Raw genomic sequence first — 19087 nt, 5'->3', positions numbered from 1 at the left:
TTTGCCTTGTCTCTATTCCTTGCTCATATTATTGCTCCTCCCTCTACTCTCTCAAAATCATTCTTTCCGTTAGTCATCTCATATTCATTTCTAATTTCTTATAATAGTCTTAATCTCTTTACATCTTTATTAATATTGGCTCATTTGCTACTGATACTGTAATTATGAGTGGGGGTTTTTTTTTGGGTGTGGATTTGTTTCCTGGGCAGTTTGGTTTTGTCCTGGCAAAACCTGAACAACAGAATACAAGGCATGGTGGGTGAAGTGACTCTCAGCCAGCCAGCTGGAGGGAAGGACCCACCAAAGAACAACCCAACAACAACCAAAACCCAGTTACAACCAGAGATCCCACATAAATGGCATAAAGGGCATCCCAAGAACATCAACTTCAGGAGATGAGGGAGACTATACACTGAATCCCACAGGTCTCCTACCACAGAAGGCAATACCACAAAGACAGGGACTCAAAGCAGGTCAATCAAAGAAGCAGAAACAAACAAGAAGAGTCACCTAAAATGGGAAGAAAAAGAAACAGCCTTCAACTGAAAGGAAAGGAGAAATCTCCAGAAAGAATGCTAAATGAAATAGAGGCAAGCAAACTATCAGATACTGAGTTCAAAATCTTGGTTATAAGGGTGCTCAAGGAGCTCAGTGAGAACTGTAAAGAATCCCAGGGAAGCTACAAGGAACTTACTACAAACTACAACAGCATGAAAAAGGACACAGAAACTATCAACAAGAGCCAGGAGGAAAAATAAAGAATAGAATATCTGAAATGAAGAACACAGTACAAGGGATTAAAAGCAGGCTAGATGAACCAGAGGATAGAATCAGTGAGCTGTGGGACAAGGAACAAAAAAAATCCCAGACAGAGCAACAAAATGAAAAAAGACTCAAAATAACAAAGACAGTTTAAGGGAGCTAGCTGCAGGAAAACATGAAACGGAGTATTATCATATCATAGGGATATCAGAAGGTGAAGAAGAGGAGCAAGGGATAGAAACATATCTGGAAAAGTAATTACAGAGAACTTCCCTACCTTGATGAGAGAAAATGCCACGCAAGTCCAGGAAGCACAGAGGGTCCCAATCAAGATGAACCCAAAGAAGCCCACTCCAAGACACATCATAATTAAAATGGCAAAATTTAGAAACAAAGAGAGAATCTTGAATGCAGCAAGGGAGAAACAGATAATAACACACAAGGAAGAAAGTTCCCATAAGGCTATCAGCTATTTACTCAACAGAAACACTATAAGCTAGATGGGGATGGTAAGAAATATTCCAAGTAGTGAAACGCAAAGGTGTGCAACCAAGATTAATATAGCCAGCAAGGCTCTCATTTAAAATGGAAGGCAAAATAAGGAGTTTCCCTGATTAAAAAAAAGGCTAAAAGAATACATTTCCACCAAAGCAGCATTGCAAGAGATGCTAAAGGGACTGCTTTAAGAAGATAAAGAGAAAGTGAGAGAAAAGAGAAACACAGGTATGAAGGGAAAAAATGAATAAGTACCTAGCAATAATAACTTTAAAGGTAAATGGATTAAATGCTCCAATCAAAAGACATAGGATAGCTGAATGGATAAAAAAACATGACCCAAATATATGCTGTCTACAAAAGACCCACCTCAGGACAAGAGATCTAGTCTGAAAGGGAACGGAAAAAAAATATTCCAAGCAAATGAACATGGGAAAAAAAAAAAAAAAAGCTGGGGTAGCAATACTTGTATCAGACAAAAGAGACTTCGAAACAAAAGCTCTAAAAAGAGACAAAGGACACTACATAACATTAAGGGAATACTCCATTAAGAAGTGTAAACATATATGCACCTTACATAGGTGCACCCAAATATGTAAGAAAATCTTGGAGGATGTCAAGAAAGATATCAACACCAACACACTCATAGAAGGTGACTTTAACACCCCACTGTCAACAATGGATAAATCTTCCAAGCAAAGAATCAACAAGGATATTGTGGCATTGAACAACACTCTAGATCAAATGGACTTAATTGATATATACAGAGCCTTTCACCCAAAGAAGCAACACATATACTCTTTTCAAATGCACATGGAATATTTTCAAAGATGGACCATATGATAGGACACCAAACAAGCCTCAACAAATTCAGGAAACTGAAATCATATCAAGCTTCTTCTCGGATCACAATGGCTTGAAACTAGAAACCAACCTCAAGGAAAAAAATAAAAAATATTCAAACTCATGGAGTCTGAATAACATGCTATTAAAAAATGAATGGGTTAACAATGAAATCAAGGCTCAAAATGTCTCTGGAAACAAACGAAAATGAACACGCAATAGCCCAAAACCTATGGGACACAGCCAAAGCAGTCCAGAGGGAAGTTCATAGTAACAGAGGCCAACCAAAAAAGATAGAAAAATCTCAAATAAACGACCTAATCCTACATCAACAAGAACAGAAGAACAATAATAGACAAAGCCCAGAGCGAATAAAAGGAAGGAAATACTCAAGATCAGAGCAGCATTAAATGACATAGAGACTAAAAGAACAATTCAAATGATCAATAAATCAAGGAGCTGGTTCTTTGAAAAGATAAATCAAATCAACAAACCTTTAACCAGACTCATCAAGAAAAAAAAGAGTACCCAAATAAATAAAATCAGAAATGAAAGAGGAAAAATGACAACCAATACCACAAAATGGACAAATTTCTAGAAACAGAATCTTCCAAAACTGAATCAAGAAGAAGCAGAAAGCCTGAACAGGTCAATAACAACTAGTGAAATTGAAGCAGTAATCAAAAAACTCCCAGCACACAAAAGCCCAGGACTGGATGGCGTCACAGGAGAATTTTACAAAGCATTCACGGAAGAGCTAACACTGATCCTTCTCAAACTATTTCAAAAAATTCAAGAAGAGGGAAGACTCCCAAAATCTTTTTATGAGGTCAGCATTATCTTAATTCCAAAACCAGATAAAGACAAAAGAAAGAAAGAAAACTACAGGCTAATATAACTGACGAATATAGATTCTAAAATCCTCAACAAAATATTGGCAAATATGATCCAGAAATACATTAAAAAGATCATAGTCCATGATCAAGTGGGATTCATCCCAGGGATGTAATGATGGTAAAATATTCACAAATCAATAAATGCAATACACTACATAAACAAAATGAAAAGATAAAAATCACATGATCATATTAGTAAATGCTGAAAAAGCATTTGATAAAGTACAGCACCCATTTATGATACAAACACTCATCAAAGTGGGAATAGAGGGAGCACACCTCAACATAATGAAGGCCATATACAAGAAACCTACAGCCAACATCACACTCAACGGGCAAAACCTAACAGCTTTCCCCCTAAGATCAGGAACAAGACAAGGATGTCTATTTTTATCACTGCTATTCAACATAGTATTGCAAGTTCTAGCCACAGAGAGCAGACAAGAAAAAGAAATAAGAGGCATCCAAACTGGAAAGGAGAAAGTAAAACTGTCCTTATTTGCAGATGACATGATAGTGTACATAGAAAACCCTATTGGCTCCACCAAAAAACTACTCAGCCTGATAAGTGAATTTGACAAAATAGTGGATACAAAGTCAATAATCAGAAATTGAAGGCATTTTTGTACACCAACATTGAAATGTCACACAAAGAAACTACACACACAAAAAAATCCCATTTAATATAGAAACAAGAAAAATTAAGTACCTAGGAATAAACTTACCCAAAGATGTAAAAGACCTGTACTCAGAAAACCACAGAATGCTGAAGAAAGAAATTAAGATACAAATAAATGGAAACACATACCATGATCATGGATTAGAAGAACTGGTATCATTAAAATGTCCATACTACCCAAAGAAATCTATAGATTTAATACAATCCATATGAAAATACCAATGACATATTTCACAGATTTAGAATATTTCGAAAATTTATATAAACCAAAAACAACCCAAACTGCTTCAGCAATCTTAAGAAAGAACAAAGTAGGAGGAATCACAAATACCTGATATCAAACTGTATAACTAACCACTATAATCAAAACAGTCTGGTACTGGCCTAAGAACAGACAGATAGGTCAATGGAACAGAATAGGAAGCCCAGAAATAAACCCATGTTTCTATGGTCAATTAATATTTAACAAAGGTGGCAGGAGCATAAAATGGAGTAAAAATAGCCTCTTCAAATGGTGTTGGGAAAACTGGAATTGTACATGCAAAAAAAAGAAAAATAAAAAGAAATTAGACCATCAATGTACATCATATACCAGAACAAACTCAAAATAGACAAAAGACTTAAACATAAGCCATGACACCATAAAAGTTCTAGAGGAAAACATAGACAGGGAAATGTCAGATGTCCCATGAAGCAATGTTTTTGCCAATATATCCTCTAGGGCAAAGGAAATAAAAGAAAGAATAAACAAATGCAACTATATAAATTAAAAAGCTTCTAAGAAAACATGATCGAAATGAAAAGGGAATCAACCACAAGGGAAAACATATTTGACAATGATACCTCGGACAAGGGTTTGACCACCAAAAAATATATAAAGAACTCACATGACTCCACAACAGCAAGAAAAACAATCCAATTAAAAAAATGGGTAAAAGACCTGAACAGACACTTCTCCAAAGAGGACACACAGAGGGTCCATAGACATATGAAAGGATGCTCAACATCACCAGCCATCAGAGATATGCAAATTAAAACCACAATGAGATACCACTTCATACTGATCAGAATGGCCATTGTGAACAAATGAACAAACAAGTGTTAGTGAGAAGGTAGAGAAAAGGGAACCCTAGTGCACTGTTGGTGGGAATGCAGGCTGGTGCAGCCACTGTGGGAAACAGAATGGAGTTTCCTCAAAAAACAAAAAGTGGAACTGCCTTTTGACCCAGCTATTCCACTGCTGGGATCATACCATAAGAATCCTGAAACACCAATTCAAAAGAACCTCTGCACCCCTATGTTCATAGCAGCATTATTTACAACAGCCAAGTGTTGGAAACAGCCTATGTGCCCATCAGTAAATGACTGGATCAAAAAACATTTACACAGTGGTACTATACAGCAGAAAGAAAAAAGTCCTACCTTTCACAACAGCAGGGATGGAACTGGAGAGTATTATGCTAAGTAAAATAAGCCAGGTAGCGAAAGACAAATAGCACCTGATCTCACCTATAAGAGGAACCTAATGAACAAAACAAACAAACAAGCAAAACAGAACCAGAGTCATGGAAAGAAGGAACAGCCTGACAGTGACCAGAGGGGAGGGCAGAGGGGAATAAGGGGGAAAGAAGGGGTCAGGCCTAGTCAAGGAACAGGTATAAATGACCAATGGACATGGGCAACAGGGTGGGTACTGACTGTAGGAGCGGGGGTCTGGGCAGGGCAGGGAAGAGCAACAAGAGAAAATTGAGGCAACTGTAACAGAATAATAAACAAATAAATAATCAACTACAATAAAGTGTGGTAACTGTTACGATGCAAGCAGTCTGAATAAAGGATTCCCATAGGTGTGCAGAGAATTACTGCTTCTGGAGCCAAGGGCTTTATGGGAGTGTGGGTGTTGTTGGTATGTTTGTGCTGGCTACCACTGCAATAGTGACAACTTAAGACATAAACCTGGCCTCAGCAAAGCCATGGAAGTAAGGCAATAAATACACAGCAAAGTTCAAGAATGCAGCAGAATATATTCGAGCTAAATGGTATATCAAATCGCTGCAAAACTCAAATGATTTCAGTGTTCAAATGAATGTCAAAACATATCAAAGCAAACCTGGTAATTGGCAACTGAGACCGCTTCAGTGCCTGAAAGACATGAGGAGGTTGTAGTGAACTGGAACAAGCTTGCCTAGTCAAGAAAAGCAGAGGCTATGAGCCCCAGCCAATTGGTGCCATGCACTCAAGGCTTCTGATTTTTCAAGTGAAGACAGAAACCCGATTTCCATGCTAATTTTAAAAGTTCATCCTAATTTTAAATGTTTATCCAACTAATTAAAAACAATTTAAAACGTATTATACAAGCCAAAAGAAAATATATCTGTATGTTACCTTTAGTCTGAGGGCTGAGAATCTACAATCTCTGACACTGAATTTGAAATAGAGGAAAAGGCTGGTAACGTAGGCTGGGGACAGATCATGAAGGCACTTGAATACCATGCCAACTCTACTGACAATGTAGGCATCATGAAATAAGATGAGTAGATACTTATTTCAGAAAAAGCATCTCTCAAAATATGTTAAGGGAAGTGTCATTTGAGAAGACTGGCTAGTGGAATGATGGACTTGGATTACAGAAGAGAGATTGGAAATAGGGTAGATCAGCTATGAGGTAAAGACATTTGTCTAGATGAGAAATAAGAATTGGAGAGGTGAAGATAACTTTTAAGGAAGCAGAACAATTATGGAGCAGAGATTGTGAGAAATAGGGAGGAGCAAAAGATGACGACAGAACAGCACACTTGAGACAAAGTATGGGACAGAGCTGTGCTCAGTCAGGACTCAATGCTGTGGACTTCCGTCTTGTTTTTTGTCATGGATTTCTCACAAATCAGAATTATAGTACCATTCCTTTCCCAAACTAAATATGACTATTATCACATCAGACTTTTAAAAAATATAAGTCTCTAAGCAATTAAACAGAGATGCTATGATGGTTAATTTTAGTTAAACCATGGTTAAACTTGACTGGCTACAGGTACCCAGATTAAATGTTATTAAATGTTATTTCTGAGAGGGTCTGTGAGGGTGCTTCCAGACGAGATGAGCATTGGTAGACTCGGTAGACTGTCTCCCCCAATTTGGGTAAGCACTATTCAATCTGTCAAGGGCCTACATAAGACATGAGGAGGAAAAAGGAGGAATTCAACCCCTCTTTTTTTGCTTCCTGTTTGTGTGCTTGAGTTGGGACAACTCATCTCAGACCTCTGGAGTAGGATTTAAATCACTGACTCCCTGGTTCTCAGGTCTTCTGACTCAAGCTAAGTTATATCATCAGCTTTCCTGAGTTCCTCGCTTGCAGAAAGCAGACTATGAGACTTCTTAGCCTCCATAATCATACAACCCAATTTGCCACAATAAATCTTGTATATATGTAATTCTGTGCTGGTTGTTTCTCTGGAGAACCCTGACTAATATAGACACTTTCCAAACATCTAAGGAATTCAGCACATTAATGAGGACATGAATTCAGTTTGATTAAAAAGGAAAAAAAAACTATCCCAAGAATAAAGGTCACCTTCAATTTCAGGATACACTCTTAGGGATTGCCTAGGGTTTTGGCATGATCAATCACACAGACACTGATATTTCTGAAATTGTTTTTAAATTGTCAGGTTTCTTCACTTGTCTCTTCTTATACATATATTTCCTACAGAAAGTTTTAAAGGTACAGCACTGCTTTTTCCAAAAATTTTTGACTTTTTTCTTAACAAGATTTACCTCTTTGTTCTAAATGCTTTGGTTCACAAGTTTGGAAGAATACTCTTATGTCAGTCAGGATTTTCAAGTATCTTTTTTTTTTAATCAGAAATTCACTTCCATAGTTCTGCTAATAATATGATATACAAATGAGGTGTATGTGACATCACAGTAAACTATGCTGTCCCCATGAACCAAAAAAGTGAAACTGAAAACTGCTTCCATGAGGATATAGGTTGGGCTAAAATCAAGTTGCTTCTGTACACATGTGTCGTTGCATCAGAATCCTGAGTTTAGATGCTAGGTATTCCTGTGAGTGCATTTAAACATGTCATCTTTTGCCCGGGCCTTCTGGGCCCATCAAAACTGAAACTATGTACACAATCAGTAGATTTAGCAAAGCCAACTGTGCAGTGTCCACAATACAAGAAACAGGGAAATAAAGAGGAATTGGAAGGCTACAGGAGTAAGGTGCGTTGAGCTAGCATACATGAAGAGGCAAAAAACAATGATCTGAAACAAAAATAGTCTTTGATATTTTAAAATTTAGTTTCTTTTCTACAAAGAACGTCATTCCCCATCTCCTGCCTAGTTAGTTATGTGTTGAATCAATTATACATTTCTGTGTGCCAGAACACACATTCCATATTTTTTTTTTTTGGCAAAAAAGAAACACAACAGATTCGTAAGGTGGTGTTTCTTTGTACCTTAATGTTACTGAAACCTACTATACAGTGATGGAATGAAGAAGGAAAGGGGGTCTAACAATAGGCAAATACCCTTACCTTTAAGTTTATGCCTAAACCTATGCCTTTAAGTTGATGCCATAAACTTAAGCTATACCATAAACCTTGCAGAGCCTTTTAATTAAGATTATATATATGTGTATTTCAGAGGACTATACAAGGGGGACCCAAAAAACCCCAGAATTTATTTATTAAAAATCGTGTATTTATTCTTACATGTTTACATTTCAGTCACCTTCAAAGTACTCCCCATTTGATGCAATATACCTATTGAGATGTTTTTCTACTGTTCAAAAACAGTTCTTTTGAACCCATTGATTCTGACGCCTTTTAGTGCTTCTATCGTTTTTTGTTTCACCCCTTCTACATTGGCAAAATGTTTCCCTTTGAGGACTTTTTTCATCAGGAGAAACAAACAAACCAAAAAAGTCTTTGGGGCAAGATCAGATGAATTAGGGAGGGTGGGGCACAGGGGTCATGCCATTTGGTCAAAAACTGTGGAACACTCAACATAGTGTGGGCACGTGCACTTATAACTCACCCATCAAGAGATGGGCAAACACATCGGAAGAGTCTTAAAAGAAAACCCACCAAAGTCAAACGCAGCCTCTCACAGCAATGCCAGCTGGTACGCTGATACAGATGAGTTCCTAGAACACTTACCTAGCAGGGGAAGCCTATGCTACAAAGGGCCCACCCTCCAGGAGACAATTCCAGTTTTTTTGGGGGGGTCTCCCCTCGTATGAGTTAAACACACAAAACAAACTATTTCACACAGTAAATCTTCAAATTAGACTCCTTTTCTACTGGCCTAAACAGGGAAAAACACTAACACTCTGACAGTATCTTAATGACAATGCTGAAAGGAATATAAGTAAATTGCTGTCACACCTTTGGTAACACTCCACAAAGACACTGTTTTTCACTGAACTGTAAACTTCTTAAGTAAAGAGAACATGTATTATTCTTTTTATCCCCAACAGTACTTAGAACAGCTTCTGAGTAGGCCCTTGGTAATGGCTACCAAACTGATAATTAAAATTCCCTAGGAAACAAAGTTCTTACTCAAAATTCGCTACCAGGCAGACTGAACACTTTTAAAGGTAGTGTTATCTGTAGGAAAGGGCAGGAGCTTTACAGAAACATTTGAGAACATTGTCTTGGATGAGTACTCTCCAAAAAAGTGAGACCTCAGATCTCACTTTCACTGAAAATAAACACTTTGTGTATATGGAGGCTTAATACCACCTATAGTGGGGAAACTAAGAGATGAGACCAATTGGAACGAATAGGGGTTGTTTGCTGCAGTAAAGAGGAGTGGAAGAAGTGAATGCTAGGATGGTTTTCTTCTGCTCATGTATGCACAGCAACAGGACACGGAGGACCAGAGCTCAACTGGGTTTCACAGTGTGATGGCACCTTCATAAATCGCTGAGTGAATTCACTGTACAACCATGACCATCATGCCTCTGTTACATCATTTGGACTGCTATTAAAATGAATTATATTGCTTATAAAGTACTAACAGATTAGAAACCAGATAATCTGAGCTTATAGCAACTACAGTCCTCCTCAATAATTTTCAAACTTTTTCAGCCATAGGATGTCTTCTTCAAATAAAATTTTATAAATGACCCTTATATATAAAGATAAAATCAGAATTGTTGTGATTCACTGCTCAGATTGCAGTTGGTAGCCTGGCACTCTGTTTGAAGCGCCTTCCATAGAATCACTGTGGATGCAAAATCTGAAAACTACTGGAGTCCAAACTCCTCACCTGACAGAGGTGAAGCACCAGCCCAGGCAATGAATGAGCCAGAACTAGGATCCAGGAATGCCCACGCCCAGAGAGGGTTCTTCCCACTATATTCCATGCTGCTTCCAAAATACAAAGGAGGAAGGCAGAGTTCATACTTACCATCCTTGTTCAGCCATTGCTTTCTTGTTTTGTACAAAATGAGCTTGTTGTGGACATACGGTAAAAGGAACTTGACACACCAGCTCTCCACACCAAGTTTGTTTTCAACCAGGACTATGGGACTCCGGTTATACCTAGCTTCAGGACATGGGATCAGGCCAATTTCATCTCTTAATAGGTAAAACATAAAAAACAAAGATAAGAATACTACCTTTTCACAATTTTTCAATCCAACAGAATATTTTTAAAAATCCACGTATTTCTTTTCTTAAAAATATTATTTAGCTCACCTATTGGATTGACAGAAATTTAAAAAACCCACCAGTTTTTTAATACTGACAACAGTCCTGTGCTCCCTGTTGATGGGACTGAAAATTGGTCTAATCTTTTGGTGTAAATTTGAAAATGTCTTTTAAAATTGTGAATATACCTACTCTTTGACCGAGTGATTCCACTGCTCAAAAATTATCCTGTGCCAAAATATATAAATGCAATGTTTACTGTGACACTGCAACAAAACTGGAATGAATCTAAATGTGTATCAATGTAAGACTGGTAAAACGTATACGGCTTATCCATGTGATAAGAGGTATTAAAAAATAAGGTGGATCTGCATATGCTGGTATGGAAAGGGAGCTAAAATCTATGAAACAAACGAACGAAAGCAAAATGACAAATATAGCATACACTACAAAGCCTTTTGTATAATTTTCTTAAAAGATACAAAGATGCATTCAAAATTTTCTTGGAAGGATAGTAAATTTTTGGAGTGCTAAAGGATTTTATTTTTATACAGTTTAAATTTTCTAGTCACTTGTAGGTATTATTTTTGCTTTATAAAATATCAACAAATATATTTGTTTGCCTGCTAATAAATGTATGTGGAACAGAAATAAATTATCAATAAAAGTCATCTTCTCATGGAGATTGTGGGCCATTTTTTCTTTTCTTCTTTATTAATCCTTTAAACATTTTTAAACTTTTAAATTTTGTATCCTCACCGGAGAACTATACCTGACTAATATAGGAGTATGTTAGAATCTCTGGTATTTTACGGTGTTCAGGTTTTACTACATAAAGTAAAACATTTAAGAAACTAACTAGAATTACAGTTAAAAAACAAACAAAAAACCCTCAGTGCAATTATTTCAACAAAACTTGTTCTCTGAGGTCTAATAACCACTTACAACAATGCAAAGAATTGCAAAAGTCAACAATAGGACTGTTGGAATAACAATAAAAGAATCCTAGGTTCTGGGTATAGTTTGGTTTTTTTGGGGGGGGATGTAGATTTTTATATCAAATTCACAATGTAAAAACCTACCTTGATCAATGTTTATACCCAAAATAAAATGCCCAACTAAATGCACCTAAATGACAGAACAGTGTCATCTGCATTCACACACACAACCCCAGCCTGCTTTCGTTGACTACCGTTCTTCTAAGCAATAATGGCAAAACCAAAAATGCCTTGGATACAGTAGGTGCTCAGTAACTGCTACTGAAATGCTGATTATCTTGGCACTTGTTGATAATATTCAAATAAATAATTTTCAAAGAACGTTGCTTCTTGATTCTGCAAAAGAACATTACTTCTGATTTCCTTATGCAGTGGGTCAAAGTCCTAGCTCTGTTAATGTGATATAATGGATCATGTTACCTGGGCTCTGTAGATTTCATTTTCCTCATTTCTAAAATGTGAAGTTGCATTGTATCTCTAAAGAAAGGCAAAGGGCTGCTAGGTCTCATCCAACTTTCAAATTTTAAGACTGAGAAACCTGGCAGCTATTCTCATGTAAGAATGAAAACAGCTTTATCAGGAAATGTAAAGCACTAGGAAATTAAAAAAAAAACAAACCAATAATTAAAAGAGAGGCAGTAAGATGTAGAGACAAAAGCACTTGATCTTCTGAAGTCCAGGGTTCCAACATGTCTCCATTCTATCACTGACAGTCAATGTGAATTAGGCAAGTCACTTGTCATCAGTATCCTCATTTCAAATACAGGAGTAATAATGCCTTCCCTGCCTGTTATGAACAGCAAGTAGTAGATTGTATAAAAATGTGGTAAGCTATAAAGTGCCAGGCAAAGATGAAGCACATTATCATTAATTCATTTAAGAGCCTGGGATCAAACTGAAAAGTCCCTTTCTAAACAGATTCTGAGAAAATGAGGCAAAGAATCTTGAGCTTTTATCAAGTGATTTGACCCTGAAGAGAGTGCTTTCCTGCTTCCTAAAAATATAACAAGTGCTTTAGACAGATAGGTAGGTCAGTAAGCTTCCAAATAACACTGTGTTTGACTTCAGACTTCTATGTCTGGTCCCTTAGGTCATAGTCCACTTTTTTCAGACAATTTAGGATTCCAGAATCATTTTAAAATTGAAGGGACCTCATTCCTGCAGTCTCTCATTTTATCAAATGAGAAAACTGAGGTCCAATAAGGTCAATAGGATTACCCAAGGTCATTTTGCCAGTGGCTAAATTAAAACCTGGGATTTCCTAACTCCAAACCCATGAAGCCAGAGTGAAGATGAAGGCATCAGTAAAAGCAAGCATGATTTAGATTAACTCCTAGATTTCTGATGTTTAAATTCTAATTTCATGCTCAAGAAAAGTTGGAAGACTCATAAAAAACTAAAAGTCATCTGTCATCCCTCTACCACTGCTATATTTGGGTATGCATCCTTGTTTTCTAAGTATTTTACAAAAGTGGCATTATATTGGACATACTCCTCTTTAATCCTTTTAAAAAGTTTAATTCACATTACTTAATTTCCAACTAATTTATATAATTTTTAATGGTTACAATGAATGTGCTATAAATATCAAATACATACATCTTGCTGTTTCCTTACTAAATAGTCTTAGAAATTTCTGAGTTTTGCCCTGCCCCAGTGCCTCAGTTGGTTGGAGTATTATTCCAGTTGAAGCATCATCCTGTGCACCAAAAGGTGTGGGTTTACTCTCCAGTCAGGGCACATACTGAGGTTGTAGGTTCGATCCCCAGTCAGGGCACGTATCGGAGGCAACCAATCGATGTTTCTCTCTCACATTGATCTCTCTCTCAAGTCAATAAACATATCCTCGGGTGAGGATTTAAAAAAAAAAAGAGAAAAGAAATTTCTGAGTTTTTCACTACCATCAAATTTCATTTTACATTTTTGTATTTCTGGAAATTGAGATTCCTGGTATTTATAAAGATGCTCAAATAAATACCTGCATTACAAAGGTAATAGGATTTTCTTTAAAAAGACTTTATTTAACTTAGAGAGAAAAGGGAGGGAGAAAGGAAGGGGCAGAAATAGCAATGTGTGGTTGCTTCTTGCGTGCCCTGAACTGGGGACCTGGACTGCAACCCAGGCATGTGCCCTGACTGGGAATCGAATCCTGTGACCCTTTGGTTTGCAGGCCAGTGCTCAATCCACTGGGCCACAACAGCCAGGGCAGATCCTAGGATTTTTAAAGTCATGAAGACTTGAGACAATAATCAAGTTCTAATCTTTTTAAAGAGATACCACAATGCTCACTTTTTAGGTTACCTTCGAAGGATGGTTCAAAGAAACAGCAACATAGAATGACCTGACACATTTATTTTAAAAGATCATGCACACCAGAGTACATCTCTTGAGCACTCAACCTCACAATAGGGTTTCACTGGCTTTCAGGTGAAGTTCAAGGTTCTCATAACACTGATGTTGACTTTGTTCCTCATGTTTAGACAGTTTCTCCTCTGTGCTTTTCAAAAACATCATCAACTAGAGTAGGCCCACGTATTATTCACAAAATACAGGGTCTGGCAGAGGTAAGCCTTGCTTGTGTATGGTTGGTGGGGTATGTGACTGTCTCGCATAAGATGGACAGCAATGTGAACACTTCACTTAAAATGTCATATGGTGTGCTTGAGTATGATATTGTTATGTTACAGAACTACATGCTTATGATTTTGTAGTAAAAAAGGGGTGTTATTTGTGCTGGACCCTGTATTAATCAGCTTCCCTTTGGGAGGAAAGGATGGTCCGCTAAAGCTAAAACCAAATCCTGAACGGTAGAGTGGCTAAAGTGAAAACAGCCCAAGGATTCAGGGCAAATCTTTTAAATCTAAGTTACTTCATTTTTTTTCTCTTCGATCTGGAATTTTTTTCCAGAATGACCAAAAAGGAAAGTTAGCAGATCTTCTAAAGGAAATCACTTTGTGTATCACTGAAAGTGTATTATTGACCTTACGTAAAAAACATCTCACAAATTACTAGTTTATTCAGTGTTTGCTGTATGCAATATTTTGTTAGGTTTTACACACACTATTTCACTTATTGTGCACGATAATCTTAAAAAATAGGAATTTTAAACTACTTTAAAAATGAGGAAAGGTTCTTATCTAAGTCTACCCAGGTAGTAAATGACAAGCCAAGATTCAAACCCAGGACTGTCAGGCTCCAAACCCAAACTTTTACAACTAACTATATAATTGTTTAGATAGATAAAAATCAGGTGTAAGATGAGAAGCCAAGACTATGGTGGCTGGTTCTTCAGTTCAACTTGCAGACAATCTAAAACTGTTTTTCATTACTACACCCTTGCTAGAAAATTTTTATTGGGCCCTACCCACTACCTAAGAATTGTGTATTTTCCTGAGGCAACTCTTGTCCATCCCTCATGGTTCCATTTAATTGTATTTTCTCAGAAAGAATGATCTTGATCTTCTAATCTAAAGTAGGCCTCTCTGTTATTATTCTTTCAAAGAATCCTTTTTAGGTTTTGGGGCTCTTTTCATAATCAGTATGTTGATCCATTTAAAGTTTTGTTAGGGCTGGGACCATGTGTAGTGTGTTTGTCAATCTACACCCCGTTCCTTGTCCTGTGGAACCAGAGATTAGCATTGTTAATAGAAGTGCTCTTTTGCTGAATGCATGCATGGAATGAAAGAAATTAAACCAGACAGCCAAGGACTTATATAATCTGGCCATACTCTATCTTTTCAATCACATTTTGCTGTTTGGATTTATTTACTGTTCCCTGTGGAGGTATTTGGCTCCCCATCCGAGAATAAATCCTACCTAGCCTTCAAAATTCAGCTCAAAACCCACCTACCCTAAGAGACTTGGCCAAGACACACCCAGCCTCCTACTTCTAAGACTCACATAACACTTGGTCACCATACTGCTAGTCTAGCCTTTCTCATTAACCACTTTGTAGGGTTACTTTATTGTTCCTGCAGGTAGGTCTTAGATCTCCATCTAGACTTGCACCAGGCAATACAGTGGCCACATGTATATGTGGCCATTATGTATAAATCAGTTAAGAGTAAATAAAATTTAAAATTAAGTTTGCATTAGCCACATTTTAAACACCCAATAACTACATGTGGCTAATAGCTACCATATTGGACAGAAAGAATATAGAACATTTCCATCATCATTTCCATCATGTGAGTGCCTTGAGTATAAATATATTTTATAATTCTTCCTATTCTAAACTGTGAAGACGGTACCTACAGCACCATCTTGTAAACAGTGAGTTAAATAAATATTTAAAAAAGTAATAAAAAATAACTTGCTGGAGATCTCTGACACGACTCTAATTCTATCATAAACAGTTGTCCTTACTTTAGTTCAGGGTCTATAGTTTAATTTAATGCCAGTCCCTAGGTCAAGCTTTCAGTTATTTTTCCAATGGCAGTCTCTAAGAGTCAACCACACAAACAACATTTCTATGGTATTTTTCAGTTCATGAAGTGTTTCACATTCATCATTCATATAGTTCCTGAGGAACACAGGAATTCAGGTTAAGCCTAATATTTACCTAGTAGCAACTAAGTGCCAGATGCCATGTAAGGGGATTTTCATGTGTTCTCATCAGCCTCACTAGATGAAGAGGAAACTGAGGCTGAGCAACGGTAACCTGTCAACACCTACCACTAACAAAGTCTACATCTTCACCACTGCATCTATGGCTCGTCCTGGCTAGATAGCTCTACAAATGCAGTATGTTTAATAGAGTAGAAGTTGGCTAATAAAATTGCAATCTATCTTGTGTTTGGAGAAAAAAGGAAAACAAAAAGTAAATAATGAAAACATTTTTTTAATACTGAAAACTGTAATTAGGTACTAACTTTCAAGGTAAAAAATGTTTTCCCTCCTTTTAACTAGAAATATAGTCTCTTTTCCTTGGAAAAAAGAGCTAGATTGGGGAAGAAGTATGGGCAATTTTGAAAATTCCAATTTATAAAAGATGCATAGTAATATTACTGAAGATTATCATTATTGTAGGGAATATATAACTATAGCAGACTATTATAAAACAATGAGTTAAGCTATTTAACTTTTCAGACCTATTGTATATTTCAAATGCCCATCTTATTTTATACTTTTAAATCTTGAATGACCCAAATGATTATTAATAATTATAAATTATGCATTGATAGCACATAAATGAGATTTCACCATAAAAATGATTAAAGTATTAAAGTCCTTTGAATTTCAGTAAATGTGATCCAGAAGAACTGGGATGTGTTCCAGACAGCAGCACGGTGTCAGCCTGCCAAGCCAATGAACATACAACCTATTTCTTAAAATATTAAATACCAATGCTTTTCTAATTTACCTCAAAGGAGAAAAACTAAGATGATTACTATACTTATTAGACTCCTTTCTAACCTCTGCTATAATTTCTTCAAGAAAAATAACACCAATGCTGAGAAATTAGGCTTTCATTTTTATATGACTTTTTTTTTAAGGATGTCTCTTATTTGCACTAAAGCTCTCTTTCTGAAAAAGGGACAGAAAGACTGATAAACAAGGCATCAAAGCATTCTTTAGAAGGCTCAGTACCCACTATGGTTACTGCCAGGAAATCATTCCAAACACTCATTTTGAAAAAGGCAGCAGTCACAAGGGGAAAGGAAGTGGATGCTGTCAGAGGTGGCAGGTGTGTTTTGAGGCCAGCAGTGTTTTGTTTTTAATGAGGCACAGTTGCAGGTCTCCAATTGTGTGCCACATGGGAGCATGGCATCTGAGGACTTCTTAATTCTTCTATAAGCACCACCTTGAAGAAAAGAACATTTATACGTAGGCTTGGTATCTCTTTCAGGCAGAAAAGCTTAAGGGGTTAGAATACTTACAAAGAATTAATTCATGTGTTCTAGTTTAAATAAATAATATATTAAAATAAACTCCATTACCGAGAGATAAAGTGAAAATAACATAAAACTGGATTCCATGTTTCTTTGGAGGGGAGAGGGGATGAGAGATGGGAAAACAGTTACACTCCTGCTTCTCCCTAACTCTCTTGTTAAATGTAGCTATACCTCTGCTTTAATAGCTTCCTTTTCACTTGCTACATAAAATTGCCAGAAAGAATAGTTTCTCTCGGTATCTTCCCAGAGTACTCCAAGTAAAATGGAAAGGAAGGAGGGAAGATACAGTGTATCAGTACTGTGTTGCTCTACTGAAAGAAGGAAGCAAGGTTTGAATTAAAAAAAAAAAAGGTAATGTGCTTGGCTCCCTGTTACTATGAATCAGCTAATGCTAAAAAGTATTGAGGTTTTATCTATTTTACATCAGACTCATCCTGTGCCTACAAAAGCTACATTCTTAAGAATCCTCTCTTCACCTTCAAAACATGTTTCATTGGAGTCCCTCTACAATCTTGGGACAAGCGAGGCCAAAGTCAAAAGCAGCCTCAAGCTACCTTTGGTTAGTAAACTGAGGGGTTTTTGGCCCATTAAGGATAAGATGATCAGTAATAGTAACCCCCTCTCACCAGCGTCCGGGATGAACCTCAAGAGAGCTGTGTTTACAAAGCATACAGACCCACATCGTGTGTGCGCCCATGTACCTTAAACGGATGTGGGATGTGGACACTTGGATGAAGTCTTTCGAGTTTCCTGAACTCCTGGGAAAGCGGGGTTGGGGGGGGGGGGGGGGGGGTCCGGGAAGAGCGATACAAACTCGCTCTTTTGATTTTCCGAGGTCACTTCTAGGGACTCCCCTGCGAGAACGCTCCGATAGCGAAAAGCGGGCCCTGGGCCCCGCGGCGACCGACAGCGATCTAGCCGCGACCTCCTTCTGTCCCCTCTAGCGAGGGGTGCGCGGGCCAAGACCCGCCGTCCTCCAGCCGCCGCCCGAGGTCGACTCCGGGCTTGGCTCCGCCCCCGTCAGCCCCCGACGACCCCCGGAGGCGGTGGCAACGCCTGCGCGCAACTCACATGTGTGGGTTCCTTCTGAAGGCGTTGGTGATGTCCTTTACCACCCGCTGCACCAGGACCGCCACCTCTTCGCTAGTCTCAGCCATGTTGGCTGCGGCCGCGGCAGCTCGGGCGCGCCTCTGGGACCCAGCCGCGCAGCCGGCGGGAGTTCCGCGGGGAGCGCGCGCGTGTGCGCCGGTTTGGTGGAGAATCCCGCCTCCGCCCCCGCCGCCGAGAACTTCCGGGTCAATCCTCGGTTGGCCCGGGCAAAGCGCCCGACGGGACTGGGTGTCCTGGTGGGTCTCTGACTTCCTCTTGTTATCCCTAACTGAGTTTCTTGGCTTTCGAGAAGATACTGCAGATTGTATTGCAAAGTGATCTCAGGTCTCTGTTTCACACATTTAAATTTCTAATCCATTCGGGGCTGAGGGCCAAGTGGTCCACAAGTCACTCCCTCCAGAGACAGAGATCGATCTGACACAGCCCCCCCGCCCTCCAACTCTTCTGTGTTCAGCGCCACCAGCCAGGTGCGGGGGAGTCCGGAGGAAGGTTAGATTGCGAGTGCAAGTCCTCTAGAGCAGCTAGTCCCTTTAAGAGCGTGTTTGCTTTATTTTTCCAGCGGTAGGGAAGAGGTGGTCAGAGACACTTCGGGACAGAATGAGTCTCCGTCAGACCTTGTTGGTTCCTTTTCCTACGTAATAAATTTCGGCCTCTGAGAAGCTGTTTCCAAAACATCAATTTAAAAAATTTGACTAGTGCATTAAAGGAAGGAATAAGAAAGAAAAGGAAAAGTTATTTGCCACCTGTACAC

General features: G+C 38.2%; 1 protein-coding gene across 2 annotated transcripts in view; it reads right to left on the bottom strand.

Moving 5' to 3' along the window:
* The window catches only part of PTAR1 (protein prenyltransferase alpha subunit repeat containing 1), a 52748-nt gene extending 34259 nt beyond the window's left edge, over window positions 1-18489 (bottom strand). The window contains exons 1-2 of one of the 2 annotated variants that reach the window (XM_054583037.1): window positions 18298-18489; window positions 10093-10262 (exon numbers count right to left, since the gene is read on the bottom strand). In XM_054583037.1, coding sequence (XP_054439012.1) covers window positions 10093-10262; window positions 18298-18383 — 256 coding nt within the window. In that variant the 5' untranslated portion in view covers window positions 18384-18489. Of the gene's footprint in view, window positions 1-10092; window positions 10263-15893; window positions 15953-18297 lie in introns of those variants that run through there. The other variant, XM_054583038.1, reaches the window with a different exon arrangement.
* Between the last annotated feature and the right edge of the window lie 598 nt (window positions 18490-19087).

Source organism: Pteronotus mesoamericanus, unplaced genomic scaffold (assembly GCF_021234165.1).
Source record: "Pteronotus mesoamericanus isolate MK-2021 breed Mesoamerican mustached bat unplaced genomic scaffold, CSHL_Meso_final contig_73, whole genome shotgun sequence".
NCBI classification, from domain to species: Eukaryota; Metazoa; Chordata; class Mammalia; order Chiroptera; family Mormoopidae; genus Pteronotus; species Pteronotus mesoamericanus.
The sequence above is the reverse complement of the archived record's forward strand: the minus strand, read 5'-3'. Positions and strand labels throughout refer to the sequence as shown.